This window comes from Microtus oregoni, unplaced genomic scaffold (assembly GCF_018167655.1).
Source record: "Microtus oregoni isolate MIOR12 unplaced genomic scaffold, Mior012 000005F_ref0000423, whole genome shotgun sequence".
NCBI lineage: Eukaryota > Metazoa > Chordata > Mammalia > Rodentia > Cricetidae > Microtus > Microtus oregoni.
Genome location: NW_024543064.1, coordinates 31,927,184 through 31,944,349, shown reverse-complemented (window position 1 = coordinate 31,944,349; position 17,166 = coordinate 31,927,184). Strand labels below are relative to the sequence as shown.

General features: G+C 50.0%; 1 protein-coding gene across 1 annotated transcript; it reads left to right on the top strand.

Annotated features, from left to right (window-relative positions):
- Positions 1-1,471: 1,471 nt before the first annotated feature.
- Cldn19 (claudin 19) lies at positions 1,472-5,479 on the top strand. The gene is made up of 5 exons (XM_041652980.1): positions 1,472-1,694; positions 2,741-2,905; positions 3,009-3,093; positions 4,583-4,735; positions 5,431-5,479. Exons 1-5 carry the CDS (start codon positions 1,472-1,474, stop codon positions 5,477-5,479), a joined length of 675 nt encoding a protein of 224 aa, XP_041508914.1.
- Positions 5,480-17,166: the final 11,687 nt, after the last annotated feature.

The following is a 17,166-nucleotide window of genomic DNA, read 5'->3' as shown; positions in this document are numbered from 1 at the left end:
GCCAGGCACCCACGTGAAGAATGCAAAGCAACAGGCTGGGGGTTTGTCCCTGCAGTGGGGACTGAGGCTGTGGGGGAGGAAGCTGGCCGTGTTGCAGCTCAGGAAAGGCCGTGGGATGCAGGGGGGCGGCTGGGAGGCCGGCCCGAGTGGGAGCAGGGGTGTAACATTCTTCCTGCACCCATGCCAAGCCTGTGGGGCTGAAATGAACGTGAGAAGATTGCTAATGAGACCCAGGGGAGTTAAACATTCCCTGCTCCTGAGGCCTGAGTGAGAAGGGGTGGACAGGGGTCTAGGAGGGGGCAGCCTGAACCCCAGGAATGTGCAGAGGCCACTGTCCCTGCCAGGCTGCTCTGGAGCTAGGGGCCCAGGCCTGCTGTCTCAGGTGCCAGCAGGAGCTGCTGAGCCAGCCAACAAAGGGATTAACTGGCTAAGCAGTTCTTCCTCCAGGCCCATGCCAGGTGCTGGCGCAGGTCTCTCCAGATCCCCATCACATCTGAAGCTGGCCTGCAGTCACCGCTGGCCCAGGAACTGTAGGGTCCCGGGTCCCTCTTCCGACTCCTCAGACCCCAAACAGACCCTACAGCACATGTTTCCTGGTTTGGTCTCCCCTTATTTTGCCACACATGACTTCCAGGTACCCAGGACTCTTCTCAACACCTCATTCTAGCCTAGTCTCTGCACATCTGGCCCCAGAACTCCTACCAAAAACTAACTCTAGGGGGTATAGCTCAGTGGCAGAGTGCTTGCCTCACATGTGCAAGGCCTGGTTTTCATACCAAGCACATAAGCAAGCACGCACTCACACACACACACATGCACACACACACACACACACACATGCACACACACACAAGCACGCATGTGCGCACGCACACACACACACACACACACAAGCACACACTCATGTCTAACTCTAGTTTTTCCTGCTATAACTAGAATCTCTTTTTTTTTCCATTCTCAAGCCAGTGGGCAAGAAAGCCCAGGTTCAGATCAGGGACGAAAACACAGCAAAGCCAGTATCCACCGAGCTGGAGCTTGGCGTAGGGATGAGAAGAATTCCCACTGAAACTGCACTCCTGAAGGGGTTTCCCTGGTTGGAAAAGCCTTGAGAGTCACTCCTCCTAGCCCCTCCCTTCCTTAATCTTGAGGCAGGGAGGGCAAGGGTACCCCATCCTGGGCACTGTGTCCCGCCCTCCACTCCCAAGAAACTGGGCAAGAACTCTGCCTAGAACTGGCTGTGGGCGGGTTTTGGCCTTTTCCAGCCCCTGGGCCGCCCCCTGCATTCTGGAATCCAGCAGCCACTGCCTTTGCTGGGCTGCCTCTAGCTGGCCGGTCAGCTGTCCCCTCTCCTCCCCTACTCCTGTGCCACTTAGCTTCCCTGTTCCAGCTGTTACTCTCACCATGACCACAGTGCTCCTCAGGACCCTGGCCCATCTCTGAGCCCTGGAATCCTCAGACTCCTCCCTGGGCCATGGCCAACTCCGGCCTCCAGCTCCTGGGCTACTTCCTAGCCCTGGGTGGCTGGGTGGGCATCATCGCCAGCACTGCCCTGCCACAGTGGAAGCAGTCCTCCTATGCAGGCGACGCCATCATCACTGCCGTGGGCCTCTACGAAGGGCTGTGGATGTCTTGCGCTTCTCAGAGCACGGGGCAGGTGCAATGCAAGCTCTATGATTCGCTTCTGGCCCTGGACGGTAGGCTTCGGGCAGGAGCCTGGGAGGGGATTGGGGAGGTCTAGGCCAGGCTCGCCAGGCTACATGCTCCATCCCGGTGTGATTCTCTGGGCTCTGGAGAGGCATCAGTACAGGAGGCTGGCAGACTGGGTTCCCTGTCCTGGCACCCTAGCCTCACTACTCACCCAACCCTTCATACTCTGATGTTCTCCTGTGTAACCAGGACACTAATACATAGGACATGGGAGGGTGGACTGAGATGAGGGTCTGCCTCTATAAACCTATTCATACCATCTGCTCCTCTTCTCTCCATATTCTATACTGACACGTGTACACACACACACAGGTGTGTACACCTCACACAGATGGACGCAAAGCACACCCTTGCACATGCTCACATACACACCTACTCCTGGGATGTGGCATTTCGACCGTCAAGCTGGCTCACAGGCAGACACTCTTACAGCTCTGACCTTGGCAGGGCCATCCCCCCTGCACTCCAATAGGGCTCTGCAGGTACCTGAGGAGAACGGCCACCAGCCAGCCCCACTGCATACTGAGCCAGGCAGATCACTGGTCCCCTGAACTGTCTGCAGCCTAGAACTGACCAGCACACCCGTAGAGAAGCAGGCATACCACTCCATGGATGATTGACAGGGCTGCTGCTGGGGACCACACTGGGCTTGGGTGGGCCTCACACTCTCTGCTCTTTTTGAACTGGCGATCCTGAGCGGCACCCGGCCCCATCTCCTGCTGCTTGGGGGTGCACCAGACCTGAGAGAAAGCAACAGAAGAGCAAAGTCAAGCTATCCCGTCACTCAGCACCATTCAGAGGAACCGGTCAGGGCCAGTGGGAATCCCCCCAATACACACACACATACACTCTGTTCTCATCCACGCACTGTCTCTTCTCACTAGCAGGCAAGTGGTCGGACCTCTTTGGGCCTCTGCTCTTTTTTTTTTGGGCCTCTTTTGGCCCCTCCACACTGGGTTCCTCCCATTCCTCCTTGTTGCCACCCCCCCCTTCGAGTTCCCCACTGCTGCTCAGGACCTCCTCGCTGTTCCAGGTCACATCCAGTCAGCGAGAGCCCTGATGGTCGTGGCAGTGCTGCTGGGCTTTGTGGCCATGGTGCTCAGTGTCGTGGGTATGAAGTGCACTCGGGTTGGAGACAGTAACCCCATTGCCAAGGGCCGTGTGGCCATCTCCGGGGGTGTCCTCTTCCTCTTGGCAGGTGAGTGCCCTGCCTCCTCCCCCCCTCTTGACTATGCAGCCAGCCTGCCCATGTGGCTGGCAGGGCTGGGCAGAACTGAGCACCTCCCTTACTTGGTCCTTAGGTCTCTGTACCTTGACCGCTGTCTCGTGGTATGCTACCCTGGTGACCCAGGAATTCTTCAACCCCAGCACTCCTGTCAACGCCAGGTGAGTGCAGGAGCTGGGCCTCCTTCTTATCTGTCTTCCCCTGGTCCCAGTTGCCACTTGGAAGAGGAAATAGGGAATGGGCCCCAGCTAGTTTCTGAGAAAGGAGAGTCACATGAAGGTCCTTGAGAGGGACAGGAGAGCTGCTGAGAACATTCTGGGGCAGCCAGGCCCCTGAGCAGCCCAGGGCCCTAGCTCTGGGTCTGAAGTCTAGCTCTATGCTAGAGTGACCTGGGTCACTTGCGATTTAACCTTTTCATGCCAGAACCAGCTCTCCTGTGGTTCTGAGGCTCCAAGGGGTGATGAGGAAAGAGGCTTTGTACAGGGCTCAGGATGCCCTGCAGTTTTGCTTCCACTGGCAGCAGCAGGTCAAGGTGGCCTCTTGGAGGAGGCAGTAGAATGGGGGTGGGGCACTGGTAATACAGACTGGAGCAAATGGGGAGCTAGGATAAGGCCCAGCAGCTGTGAGGAGAATTTGCCCCTCAGCTTGGGTGAAGCGGCAGCTGCCCTCTGCTGCAGGGAGGAGAGGCCAGCCCAGTGGAGCAGCTGCTGCCTTGGCCTCCAGGAGAGGGCTCTGGGTGAGGGAGGTAGCGGCGGGATGCAGGCCATGTACTCTCGGGAGCTACTGTGGTCAGAAATTGTAGGGTTAAAGGCATGGGGGGAGGGACTTTCTGAAGAAACTGGATGTACCTGGTTCTTCCCTTCCTCCCAGCCCAGCCAATTATCCTACCAACTCTGGGGTGGAGGAGGATGGGAAGGGATGCTTGGGCTGTCTCTATGGGAAGGCTCGTGGAGAAGACAGAGAATTTGGACAAGAGAGCTGTGCCCTGGGTGGGCAGCTACAGCACAAAGACCTGCCACACAAGGTCTATCCCAAGCAGGGAGTAGGACCATCACTTCAGGACTCCCGGGGCTGCCTGGGCTGAGTCCTGGGAACACAGTTAAGCCTCTGTCTGCCCTACAGGTACAGATCAAAAGATCCCTCTGGTTGGGGTGGAGGAGAGCAACAGGGCAAATATCCCGGTCTGGAGGTCCCATAGGAACTGGGCCCTGAAGGTAGCTGTTCTAGAAAGGGAAGAAAACTCTGGAAGAGCCAGGCTGGATGTGGAGAGCCCAGAGGATCAGACAGAAGAGTAACAATCTCTAGAGGGCAGCGAGGAGCTGCCTAGCTGGATGCTGGTCTGTAGACCAGACCGTGACTGGGAAGGAAGGCCACAGATTGTCCCGCTGTATCCATCTAAATTTCTGTACCCATCCCTCCACCAGCCAGATGAGGAACTGAGCCTGAACTGCCTACCTAGACTTGAGCTATGTGCTGTGAACAGGCTAGTGGGGAGGGAGGCAGGGCAAGCAGTCACCCTACCCTAGTTCATGCAGAAATGAGGAGGCGGCCTGGGCTATCTTGTATGCTGTCTTCTGTCCACCAGGTGCTGGTTGGGACCAGGCTGGTCTAGGGTCTGCAACCTGATATAGCCCTCCCTACCTCTTACAGGTATGAATTTGGTCCAGCTCTGTTTGTCGGCTGGGCCTCTGCTGGCCTGGCCATGCTGGGGGGCTCCTTTCTTTGCTGCACATGTCCAGAGCCGGAGAGAGTCAACAGCATCCCACAGCCTTATCGCTCTGGACCCTCAACTGCTGCCCGAGAGTACGTCTGAGTCGGCCTGCCCTGCCCAGCCCAGCTCATCTTTCCAGCAACCCTCTTGCCCAGAACTCCAGCCAGCCTCCATGATACCCTGGGCAAGGGTAGGCAGGGTCCAGATCCCTTGAACTCAGTCTGGAGCTCCAGTGTCCAACACAGGCTCTGAGCTAGACTCAAGACACTCAAAAAGATCAGAAGCAAGACCCAGGCAACACATGTGACCCAGTGAGACCCAAGCCTGTTCTGTCTATACCAGAACGAGCACACAGGGCCTCAGGCTCCTTCAGCTGCCCACTTATTAACTGAAGGGGCCACCTGCCTACTATATGCTGGGCCCTGAGGATCTCAGAGCAACAGAAGGATCCCAGCGCACAGCACTTTGGGCCAGAGAGCCCTCGTACCCATCCAGCAGCTCCTCCCAGCAACCAGCTAGAGGAAATTCTCTAGGCTAAGGACTGTCCCCCACATGACACCCAAGGACACTGAGCTTCAGAGAGAGCTGTCTGTTAAAACGGGCCTCAGGCTCTCACAGTTAATTGCCCATACAGGTCACAAGGTCAGACTGTCTCACTCTTGTCCCCAGGAATGGGCCCCAGGCAGGGCTGCCCTAAGACTCCTGTACCTGGGTCCTGACTCCACAGCCCCTGTCTGCTTCACCTTGGCTCCTCCCACTAACCCATTTTTTCTCTTTTGACTTGCAGACCGGTTGTTAAATTGCCCGCCTCCATCAAGGGCCCCCTGGGTGTGTAAAGTTCGGGTTCCCAGCCAGGCCCTCCCCACTACCACATCTAGACGGTGTGTTTGGTACTTTATGGAAAGAGAAGCGAATATTCAGCCCCGAGTGTGATGTCATCCTGTCTGTTCCCACGCGCCTAGGGTGGGGTCTGGACTAGAGAGGTCAGAACCAACTCCTAGGGCTATTGCGCTGGGCTCGAGGACACAGGCAGAGGAAGCAGGGAGCATTTACAGTTCCTGCTCCCTAAGCTGCCTGCCCCACCTTGGAGTTTGGTACCAGGACTTGGATGAGGGGAAACCACAGCTAGTCCTAGAGACCACCTAAAGCCTGACCTAGGAAGGGTGCAGGACCTCAGGGTGAGGGAACCCCTGGCATGGAGACCATCCCATAGGTAGGTAGAATGTCCTAAGCTCTCCTTGGGAGCCCTCCTGAAGAAAAGGACAATCTCTGTAAGGCCCAATTAAGGACTGGGTCACAGCTGAGTGACGGGACACTGTAGGAGCTCCCTCAGTGAGGAAGAGGACAGAGAGGACTGTCCTGCGCAGACTCCAGAGCCCTCAGCTCAGCTCTCATCCTAATCCTACAGTGATTGTCAGCTTCCTTGTGCTGGAGTGCAGCCAGGGGACAGGGCTGTGGGTCTTTGAGGCCAGGTATGACCTTCTAGAAGAGGTAAAGTCCTTGGAGGAACTGAGGGGAAAAAAGCTCAGCAAAGAGCCAGCCGTGTCCTTCATCCTCAGTGCTCCCATCCAGAGTGCGCTGGCGCCTGCCTTCACTTGTGGGCTTCTGCCACTCAACCCTCTCCCTGGACTCCAGGTCTGTCCCTCTCCTGAGAAGAGACATCCACCACTGCTCCTCTCATGCTTCCGACACACCTTCCTAGCTAGCTAGCTAGCGCCAGCTTCTTCCACTTCTAGTCTGTGACCATACCTCCCGCCAAGTGACTGAATCCCCAGAACCTTGTTCAGCTTCTTGTTCAAGACTGTGCAATCCCGGGGTGCAAAGACCAAAACACTACAGCTGACAGTGGTGGAGGAGGAGGGAAGCAGGCACAGAGATGCTATGGCCAGATAATGATATACCTGCTAAACTGCTGGCCAATTAATCTTCTGATTGGTGGCAGCCGTCAACCCCCATGGACGCTTCTGATCCTAAACAGGTTTCCTGAGCAAGGCCCCTTGAGCTGTGAGAACTGCAGCTGAGTCCTCTCTGGGTGCCAGAAACCATCAAGGGGTTCCTGGCCTTGGGTGCACATTGGAGTCTCTTAGAAGTGGATGCCCAGCCTCCTCCCAGACACGAAGACTAAGTTGGTCGGGTGAACCCGGGCATCAGAATTCACACAGTTCCTTTGCAGTGTGTGCTTCACACTGGCGGCACTTCCTTGAGGCCTACACTCAGACCCTCTGAACCATCTGTGGAGGGCGGAAGGAGCCTGCCAGAAGAGGGTGGGGGAGAGGCAAGACCAGAAAGGAAGTTTCATCCACCTCCTGCCTCTCCGGAATCCAGACCCTGGAGGCGACGCCCACATCCTTCCCATCCATGTTCCTTTGTCCTTAATGATTTCCACTTTGAATGCTGTTACACACAGCCCGACTAACAGAATTTGAAGCCTAGGAACCTAGTGTGACACAGATGTCCCCTTCCCGGGTCTGGTACTCAGCAGCATTTGAGTATGAAGCTGGCAGGAAACTTTGTGTGCCCTCTTAAGAGTCTGAGGGCTAGGAGGCTCAAAATTTGGTGGGGGAATTTGGAGGCAGAATGTACTGGCTATATCTTGTGGTTGTCAGGGGCAGGCTGTGGGCGAAGAGAGCTCCATGCAAGGACGGGACCTGGAAGTAGGGTGGCATCATCTGTTCCTCCATTTAAGGAAGCCCTCTCTTCCCCGTTCTGGGGACTGGAAGGGCAGAGGGTCAGACCTTAATGAATTACACAACCAATTTAGGCGGTGATTAAAACCGTGAGGTACTGGGGTGGGGAGGAAGTGTGTGGGAGACAATGAAGGAGTGAAAGCTGTAAGTTTGAGGACTGTGACCTCCCAGCATCTCCTGAAGCGACCCCATCCAAGGCTTTGTGTCCACTCTGCTGTTTACTGCTCTGGTCTCAGGCTGAGGGCTCTGGCAGACGCTGGGGAAGATAAGCTCACATACAAAGGGATGGTTCTAATGTCATCGCCGTTGTGTTTTAGTAAACAGAAACCCAGAAGTGAAATTGGCAATGTATACATTTAAGAACCATGCCCATGCATTCGGTTCCTGATGTCCCAGACCCTGGGGGAAAGGACCAGGAAGCTATAGGCTGAGAAGAACCTTGAAAACCAAGAATATGACAGAAGGCTTTGAGACAATTTCAAGAAATTATTTTTGTGCTACATAATACTGTAACTATGTGTGATAACGACACTTGAATATTGGCTATTTTTTTTAATTTTTTGATTCTTACCTGATAAGGTACAACTGAAACAATGGCTGGATTTGCTTTAACGTCTCTTAGAACAAGTTCATGGGCAAGGAAAGTTATGACATTGAGAAGCCCCATCCCCTGACGAGGTCCACTCTACCCCTCTTTGTACATTTGCTAATGAAAGAAAAATAAAAAGTTTGAAGAGAACTCCAGTGTTTGCCGGCTGCATCCGTCATCACCCTCACCCTAACCAAGGAATAAAAACCACTTGATATCTGAGCACACTCGAGTCTCACGGTGCCTCAGACTCCGTCAGTGCGTCACCTGGCCTGATGGCCACTCACCGTCTCAGTTCCCACCTAGGGCTCCTGTCAAGTGTGACGTTTTGACAAGACTTCTATGTGCACCATCACTGCCCGGCTTTAAAAAGATTTTATTTTTAATTATGTGTATGTGTTTGTACGGATGTATGCCATGTGAGTGCGGGTAGCCAGAGTCTGGACGAGGGCAGGGTGTGCTTGTGAACCAGGTGAAGTGGATACTGGGAACTGAACTTGGGTCCTCTGGAAGCAGCAACCAGGGCTCTAGCCATTCCTTTAGCTCAGCAAAAATTTGAGACAGGGTCCAAAAACTTGTGACTATCCTGTCTCCATCTCCTGAGTGCTGGGGTTCCAGGCATGCACTACTATGACTGTTTCATGTAGAGCCAGGGAGGAAGGTCCAGACTTGGGGCTTGCACACACTAGATAAACACTTTACCAATTGAGCTGATCTCTCACCTTCTCCATGAGTTTTTTGTTTGTTTGTTTGTTTGTTTTTGTTTTTTGTTTTTGAAAGGCCTGAGGATCTCAAGAGCTGATCTTAAAGATGTTCCTGGATTGCTTGTGCCTTCAGGCATCTGGCTGAAGCAAGTTACTGAAGGAAAATGCCATAGTGCTAGGTGTACACTGTCTCCATGAATGGTTTTTCAAATGTCAAATACAGTGCCAGTTTGAGATACATAATGTGTCAGTACATGACCTAAGAGAAAAGACATGAGCTCGGCCCAGTAGGGAAAACATTAGAAAGGGAGCCATGGAATCCAGATACCAAATGTCCGAGGATAAAGCCGCCGTGTAACATGTTCTGGGAGGAAGAGGGGGCTGGAGAAGGGTGGCAGTGTATGAGCTCCTCCGTGTGGACCATCCTGGCCTCCACACTGAGTCAAAGAGAAACAAACCAGCTGGCTACCTGTGATCAGGGAAATACAATAGCCAAGGAAAAATCAATAGGCAGGGTTAAAGGCCGACTAAACACAGCTGAAGATAAAATTAGCTTCCTGAAAGGTTGCAGAAGGCAACCGTATCAGCTAACATTTCATCTTGAGGTTAGGGAGGTTGCTTCACAGAAGTACCATTTGGGGTGAGACAAAGACACCCTAATGGCTACACCAGAAATCTCTTAGAACTGATAAACAGTTCATCAAAGTAGCAGGCTACAAAGTCAACCCACGATAAGCAGGCGCTTTCCTGTATACAAATACTGGATGCGGAGAAAAAAAATCTAACAGTTCTGCTCACCATAGCTTTAAGAAGACAACCGAGGAAGAAACCTAACCAAAGACCTGGAAGACTTGTACAATAAAAACCTTAAAACACAAAAGAGACAAAATGACACTAGATTTCCTTGTGCTCATGGATTGGAAACATTAAAAGTATAAAAATGGCTATCCTATCAAAAGCTATCAGCAGATTCATTACAATTCCCATCAAAATCCAAAGTCATTCTTCATAGGAATAGGGGGGAAAAGCAATGCTAAAAACTCTTGTGGAGGCAGGTGGATCTCTGTGAGTTCGAGACCAGCCTGATCTACAAGAGCTAGTTCCAGGACAGGCTCCAAAGCTACAGAGAAACCCTTGTTTCAAAACAACAACAACAACAACAAACAAACAAACAAACAAAAAAACTCACGGAGAAGGTGAGAGATCAGCTCAATTGGTAAAGTGTTTATCTAGTGTGTGCAAGCCCCAAGTCTGGACCCTCCTCCCTGGCTCTACATGAAACAGTCATAGTAGTGCATGCCTGGAACCCCAGCACTCAGGAGATGGAGACAGGATAGTCACAAGTTTTTGGACCCTGTCTCAAATTTTTGCTGAGCTAAAGGAATGGCTAGAGCCCTGGTTGCTGCTTCCAGAGGACCCAAGTTCAGTTCCCAGTATCCACTTCACCTGGTTCACAAGCACACCCTGCCCTCGTCCAGACTCTGGCTACCCGCACTCACATGGCATACATCCGTACAAACACATACACATAATTAAAAATAAAATCTTTTTAAAGCCGGGCAGTGATGGTGCACATAGAAGTCTTGTCAAAACGTCACACTTGACAGGAGCCCTAGGTGGGAACTGAGACGGTGAGTGGCCATCAGGCCAGGTGACGCACTGACGGAGTCTGAGGCACCGTGAGACTCGAGTGTGCTCAGATATCAAGTGGTTTTTATTCCTTGGTTAGGGTGAGGGTGATGACGGATGCAGCCGGCAAACACTGGAGTTCTCTTCAAACTTTTTATTTTTCTTTCATTAGCAAATGTACAAAGAGGGGTAGAGTGGACCTCGTCAGGGGATGGGGCTTCTCAATGTCATAACTTTCCTTGCCCATGAACTTGTTCTAAGAGACGTTAAAGCAAATCCAGCCATTGTTTCAGTTGCACCTTATCAGGTAAGAATCAAAAAATTAAAAAAAATAGCCAATATTCAAGTGTCGTTATCACACATAGTTACAGTATGAAATTGTCTCAAAGCCTTCTGTCATATTCTGTCATATTCTTGGTTTTCAAGGTTCTTCTCAGCCTATAGCTTCCTGGTCCTTTCCCCCAGGGTCTGGGACATCAGGAACCGAATGCATGGGCATGGTTCTTAAATGTATACATTGCCAATTTCACTTCTGGGATTCTGTTTACTAAAACACAACGGCGATGACATTAGAACCATCCCTTTGTATGTGAGCTTATCTTCCCCAGCGTCTGCCAGAGCCCTCAGCCTGAGACCAGAGCAGTAAACAGCAGAGTGGACACAAAGCCTTGGATGGGGTCGCTTCAGGAGATGCTGGGAGGTCACAGTCCTCAAACTTACAGCTTTCACTCCTTCATTGTCTCCTACACACTTCCTCCCCACCCCAGTACCTCACGGTCAGTCTAAAGGACTAGCATGGAGTGTCCATGGAAGGTATCTAACTCCAGAGAGACCTCTGAGAGCTCCGAATATAACCTGGAGGAGGCAAAAATTCAGATGTAGCCTCACCAAATGGGGCAAGCCTTGTAAACCTTGCTGGTAGGCCATGACCCTGTGGTAATGCAAAAATTAATAGAGACGGGTTAATTTAAGATATAATTTATCTTAAATTGAGCTAGCTAGCAATACGCCTAAATAATTGGTCAGTGTTTTAATTAATAGTTTCTGTGGGATTATTTCGGGTCCAGGCAGCTGAAAACGAACAAGCAAACTCTGCCTATCTTGGAGTTTATTAAAATTAGACATCATGCCTTATAAACTTATTTCCTGTGGATGCACGCATGCTGACATGTGTACCACAGCCCATGTAGCCAGAGGACAACTTCCCAGGCAGTTCTTTTTTACCACCTTGTTCTGAGGGTCTCTGGTTTCTTGTGCTGCACTAAATATTTACTCTAGGAGAGCTGGCTCACGGGCTTCCAGGCAATTCTCCAGTCTCAGTCCCCCATCTCAGCCATGCTGGTATTACACATGCTATACCATACCTGGCTTTAATGTGATTCTGAGTATCCAATCTGAATTGGCAGGCTTGCTCGGCTTTTACTGAGTGACTTCAGTCCCATTAACTTTCTAGATTTGAAATATACTTTTGCTTTATTAATATAGTGTCAGGCTGGGACGATGGCTCAGCTGATACACTGCCTGCTGAGGACATGAGTCTTCAGAAACACAGGGCAAGCCCAAGGGGCGGCTTGCCTAAAATAACATCGGGGAGGTGGAGGCGAGACAATCTTCAGACTGCGGGCCAGCAGCTCCACCTTCAGTGAGATACCTTGGCTCAAGGAAAACAAAAACAGTTCCAGCCCAAACATAAGGAGAACTGAGACACCAGATGTCAACTTCTGGCCACACCACACACACAAAAATTTAATAACCACTGGGATCTCTTACAATTAAATATTTGTGTGGATTTTTTTTAATCCTTCCATTCTCATTTTTGTCTCAAAATCTAGTAGGCATCTATTGTGGAGGACATATAACTGGATCACTGTTTTATCCATTAAATTCCATCATTTGGCTGGAGCCCACTTCTTCCCCCTCAAGTACTTGCTGGTGAGGATCACTTTTCTCAGTAAAACATTAAAAAGCACTTTTTCATAGCTGGGTGTAATGTTGCACGCCTTTAATCCCAGCACTTGGGAGGCAGAGTGGAACTCGGTGAGTTTGAGTCCAGGCTGGTCTACAAAGCGAGTTACCCTGTCCTAAGCGGGGGGGAAAGGCACTTTTCCTCTATGTATATATAAATACCTATTTTTCCGGCGGCTACTATGGGAGTTACATTAACATCATAAAGTTACAACAGTCCAGACTGAATTTCCATTCCAACAGAAACCACTTCTCAGTGATATTCATTTCTGGGTGTTCGGATTCTGACTGCCTCTACACATCTTCCCAGAAGGCCCATCTCTTTCTGAGACACGGTCTCATCCCCAGGCTGTAGTCAATGATACCCTTGGCTCTGCTAGTGCGAGAACTGCAGGCATCACCACAAAGGGCTATCCCAGCCCCTCGTGCTCACACTTCCATGTCTCTTTGGTGGCTGGGCACTTCAAGTAGTAAAGCCTCAAGAAGACTAAATGTGGAGAATTTGACTAAGGAAATGTCTGTGAAAACAATGGGGAAGCAAAGGCAGGGCCAGCAACAGTGCAAGTGAAGATGTTAGTGGAGGCATCTTTGAGGGTTAATACTGTCAATACCAACAGAATCTAGGATAACCTAGGAGGCAGTCTGATGGGCATGTCTGAAGGAGTTTTTTTATTTATTTATGCACATTGGTATTTTTGCCTGTGTGTCTGTGTGAGGGTGTCAGAACTCCTGGAGCTGGAGTTACAGACAGGTGTGAGCTGCCTTGTATGTGCTGGGAACTGAACCCAGGTTCTCTGGAAGAGCAGCCAGTGCTCTTAACCACTGAGTCATCTCAAGCAACCTCCCCTTTTCAAACATACATGTTGCTTTGCCTGCACATACGTATATATGACAGATCCCCTGGAACAGGAGTTAAGACAGTTAAACTGCCACATGGGTAGTGGGACCTGAACCTGGGTTCTCTGGAAGAGCAGCAGTGTAGCTCTCCAGTCCCAGAAATGAGTTTCTGGATTGAGTTCATTAAGAGGGGAGATACTTAGTGGGTAAGGGCCATGTATGTGCTCTATGAGCACCTGCCTGGATCCCAGCATGTGTGTAAAATGCCAGCACAACTTTGTATGCCTTGTGACTCCATCTACTGCAAAGCAGACACGGGAAGATTATGGGAGCTTGTTTGGTGCAGGAAATCCTACAGCCATTAGTCTAAGTAACAGCCCACTTGGGCCTGGCCTCTTATACTATTTATGCCAATGTAAGGCGTGCGTCTAGCCTCTTTTCTGGCTGCAGGATTTGGTTGCTGTTCTCCATCCCAGCAGAGGATTCTGATTTGAGTCTACCCCTAAATGAATAACCATCTATTATTCTCAATTCTGAGCTAGTGTGGGACTTCTTTTAAGCATCCTCCTTCACTTGTTGGCTAGCTAGCATGGCTCAAATGATGAGCTTCTATTCTAGTCTGGTGAGACCTTGTCCCAAGGTAGTTAAAGCACATAGCAATAGAAAACACCCAATATTCTGCTCTGACCTACAAATTTGTCTGGGTATGTGAACCCACAAACTTCACATGCATGCACTAAACACAGATGATACACATACCATAAATGAAGGCAGGACCATTCTATGTGCTGGGATACCAGTCTGTATTAATCACTTTTCTGTTGCTATGATAAACCATCAAGAAAAAGGCAGAGGCAAAGACAAAAAAAAAAAGGGGGGGGGCCATAACCTAATCTTCCCCTAAACAGTACCAAGTATGCAAATACCTGAGATTATGGGGGGCAAGGGCTATGAGTGTACTTGGTGATGGAGTACTTACCAGCATATCCAAGGCTGTGAATTTGATACACAGCACTACATACATACGACACATACCTGGGGATAGTGGCATACAGCCTAAATTCCAGGACTTAAGAGGGCAGAGGGAGGTAGATCCCGAATCTGATGTTAGCCTGGTCTACAAGTACGGCAACCAGGACCACACCCAAAGTTGTGTCTCAAATAAATGAATAAAAAGTTAATTTTTGCACCTAAAAAGTAGTTAATAGACTAACAACGTCTGGACTTGATCTGCATTCCTGCAGTTCTTCTGGCCTTCCTTTGTCACAGTGTCCATGGGAGTTCCACCCTCTGAGAAGAGCAAAGGCCTGTCTGAGACCTTTAGTTGGTGTTGTCACTGCCTGTCTTACTGATCTAGTTTTCTAGGTCACAGAATGAATAACTGTAGCTGCAAAGGAGTTTAGTGAAGCAAATGTTCTACGACTTAATGCCTACCAGGTTGCCATCAAGGTCTTTCGGCTACAGCATTTCAGTTCAGTCTTGGCCCTTGACGTAAGCAATGCAGTTATCTCGCTCTAGAATGATGGTGGCTGAGGCACTGGCAGAGTCCAAACTCAGGTTTGTCTCAAAATGGGTTATAAGCCAGGCATAGTGGCACACACCTTTAATCCCATCACTCCAGAGGCAGAAGGATCTGTATGATGCTAGTCTGGTTTACTTAGTTCCTGGACAGCCAAAAGAACCCCAAACCAAACCACCACCAGCACCAAATTTTTTTTTTTTCGAGACAGGGTTTCTCTGTGGTTTTGGAGCCTGTCCTGGAACTAGCTCTTGTAGACCAGGCTGGTCTCGAACTCACAGAGATCCGCCTGCCTCTGCCATCACCAAATAATTTAACACAGGTAAAATGAGCTGGTGGTACCAGATTAGAGAATAAAGCATTTACAATTTTTAGTGATCATACTCAGTCCCTCCACTCCTCCCAGATCAGCCCCAACCCTAAAACTGATTTTTTCTTCATCCCCATAAAATCATGTTCTCTCATTCTAACTTCCCTCAGTTTTCTGACCTATACTGAACCCTTCATTCCACCTTCACGAGACTTACTTGGCTAATGTGCAAACTATACAATGCACCGGTTGCAATTCTGTCAGGTGTGTTCCCCCGTCCCCGCATTCATGTTCAAGTCTTTACCCATGTGAGGGTAATTGATGACAGAGCCTTTGGGGTTCTTGTGAGCTTTCAGTAGTGGTCTTGAAACAGGCATTGGTAGAGTGCTTGCTTAGAATATGCAAGTACAGGACCAAAGCTGGTGCAGGTTTCTCTTGGTGACTTTTGGCCCTCTTCCCTAACTTCTGGGTCTGTGGTGAGACAGTCTGTCACATCAGAAGCTCACAGAGCAAGTTGCTTACTTACTTCATGGCCCAAGAAATGAGCTAAAGCAAGAGGCTCACAACCCTTGAGGGTATGTTTCCTGGTAAAATGAGACCTTCCTTCAGACACCCCTAGTGCTATTGGCAGGAGCTAGCTGTCAACATATGGGCCTTTGGGGTAAATTTCAGATCCAAGTCTTAGCAGGAAATCATTCTGTTTGGATGAGGTCATAAGGGCGGAGCCCTCATAATGGGAGTGGTTCCTCTCTGCTTTGTTGACACAGCATGAAGGCAAGGCATATCACAAGACTTAAATTGATTTTAAGGCCCTGGGCCCATGCTATGTAATTAATAGCAACCATAGTCACCATCTCCTCCAGCTATTGCCCTTACTCCACCTCACTGTTCAAGGATGTTTATTTTCAACACATTTGATATCGTTTTTAACCCAAAGTATGAGCCTTCGTGCCCTTATGGGGCTTACCTCCTACCAGAGATAGACTGGGAAGAAAGAAGCAGAGTAGGAGCCCTGGTGACCAGGAGAGCACAGCAAGAGAGTGCTTAAGCCTGTCAGTAAGGGACGAACTTCCAAACCACAGCCCTTAAAAGAACAGAGGGAAAGTCACTTAGTTATCTGCAGGAACTGTTACAGCCAAGAGGAAATGGTATGAAAGCTTTGTGATGTACATGGTGCCTGGCACGTTCCAGGAAAAGGAAACTGGAACTGGACACAGAACTGATGGCACATTAAGGCTCCAGCAAAGGGAGATTAAGTCTCTAGACACTTCTTGTTTGTGGACTTCCGTTTTGAGACAAGGATCTATGTCATTTGGAGCTATGTGGATCAGCCTGGCCTCCAACTCACAAGAAGTCCTTCTGCCTCTTCCTTTTTGGGTGTACGACCATACCCTGCTAAGCCCACTATACTCAGGGGGGAAGTATGCAGCAGAGACCTTACCAGATGACCAGCAGTGGAGTGGGCCTCAAAGTCCACAGAATTCAATCTCTGGATATGGGGGTTCAGTGTGGTAAAGGATGACTAGGGCCTCTGAAGGATAGTGAAGATTTTAATGAAAATGGCTCCCATAGACCCAATACTTGGGCTTTCAGTTGGGCTGCTTGGAAAATTAGGTGTAGTCTTGATGTTTCCTAAGACTAGAGGCCATGTTGAGTTCATGGTCAGCCTTGTGGATTAAGACATGAGCTTTCAAAGGGTGTGGTGGCATTTGATTTCAGTCCTAACACAATGCTTTTGCTGGCTACCATGGACTCTTAACTGATACCACTGTAAACACAACCCTTTTAACGTTTTTCCTCTTAAAAACAAGTTATCTGTTCATGTTCATGGTTTTGTCACACCAACAGATGAGAGGCTCCAGGAAGCTGACTGTACATCCACCGGCAGCCCTAATCCTCCAACAATTAGTCACCATGGACGGCCTGCCTGCTCTCACCAGCCGCCTTATAAGCACAGTAACATTTTCAGATGGGATTTCTGTGTAGCTCTGAAGACCATGCTGTCCTCAAACTCAGATCCGCCTGCCTCTGCCTCCCAAGCACTGGGATTAAAGGCGCGCACCACCACCAGCCACAGTAATGTTTTAACTCCCTAGTTTTGATATCACTTAACTTCACTGACAGAGCGATTATTGGAGTATTTTTCTGACCTGATGGTCATTTGTCTTTGGCCTTCTCATTTCCAGTCATGGCTATTACGTTAGCCATGCCTGGCACACATCAGACTAGTCCACAACACTTATCTAAAGATGGGCTGAAGCACCCATGTTGTGTATTCTCCAC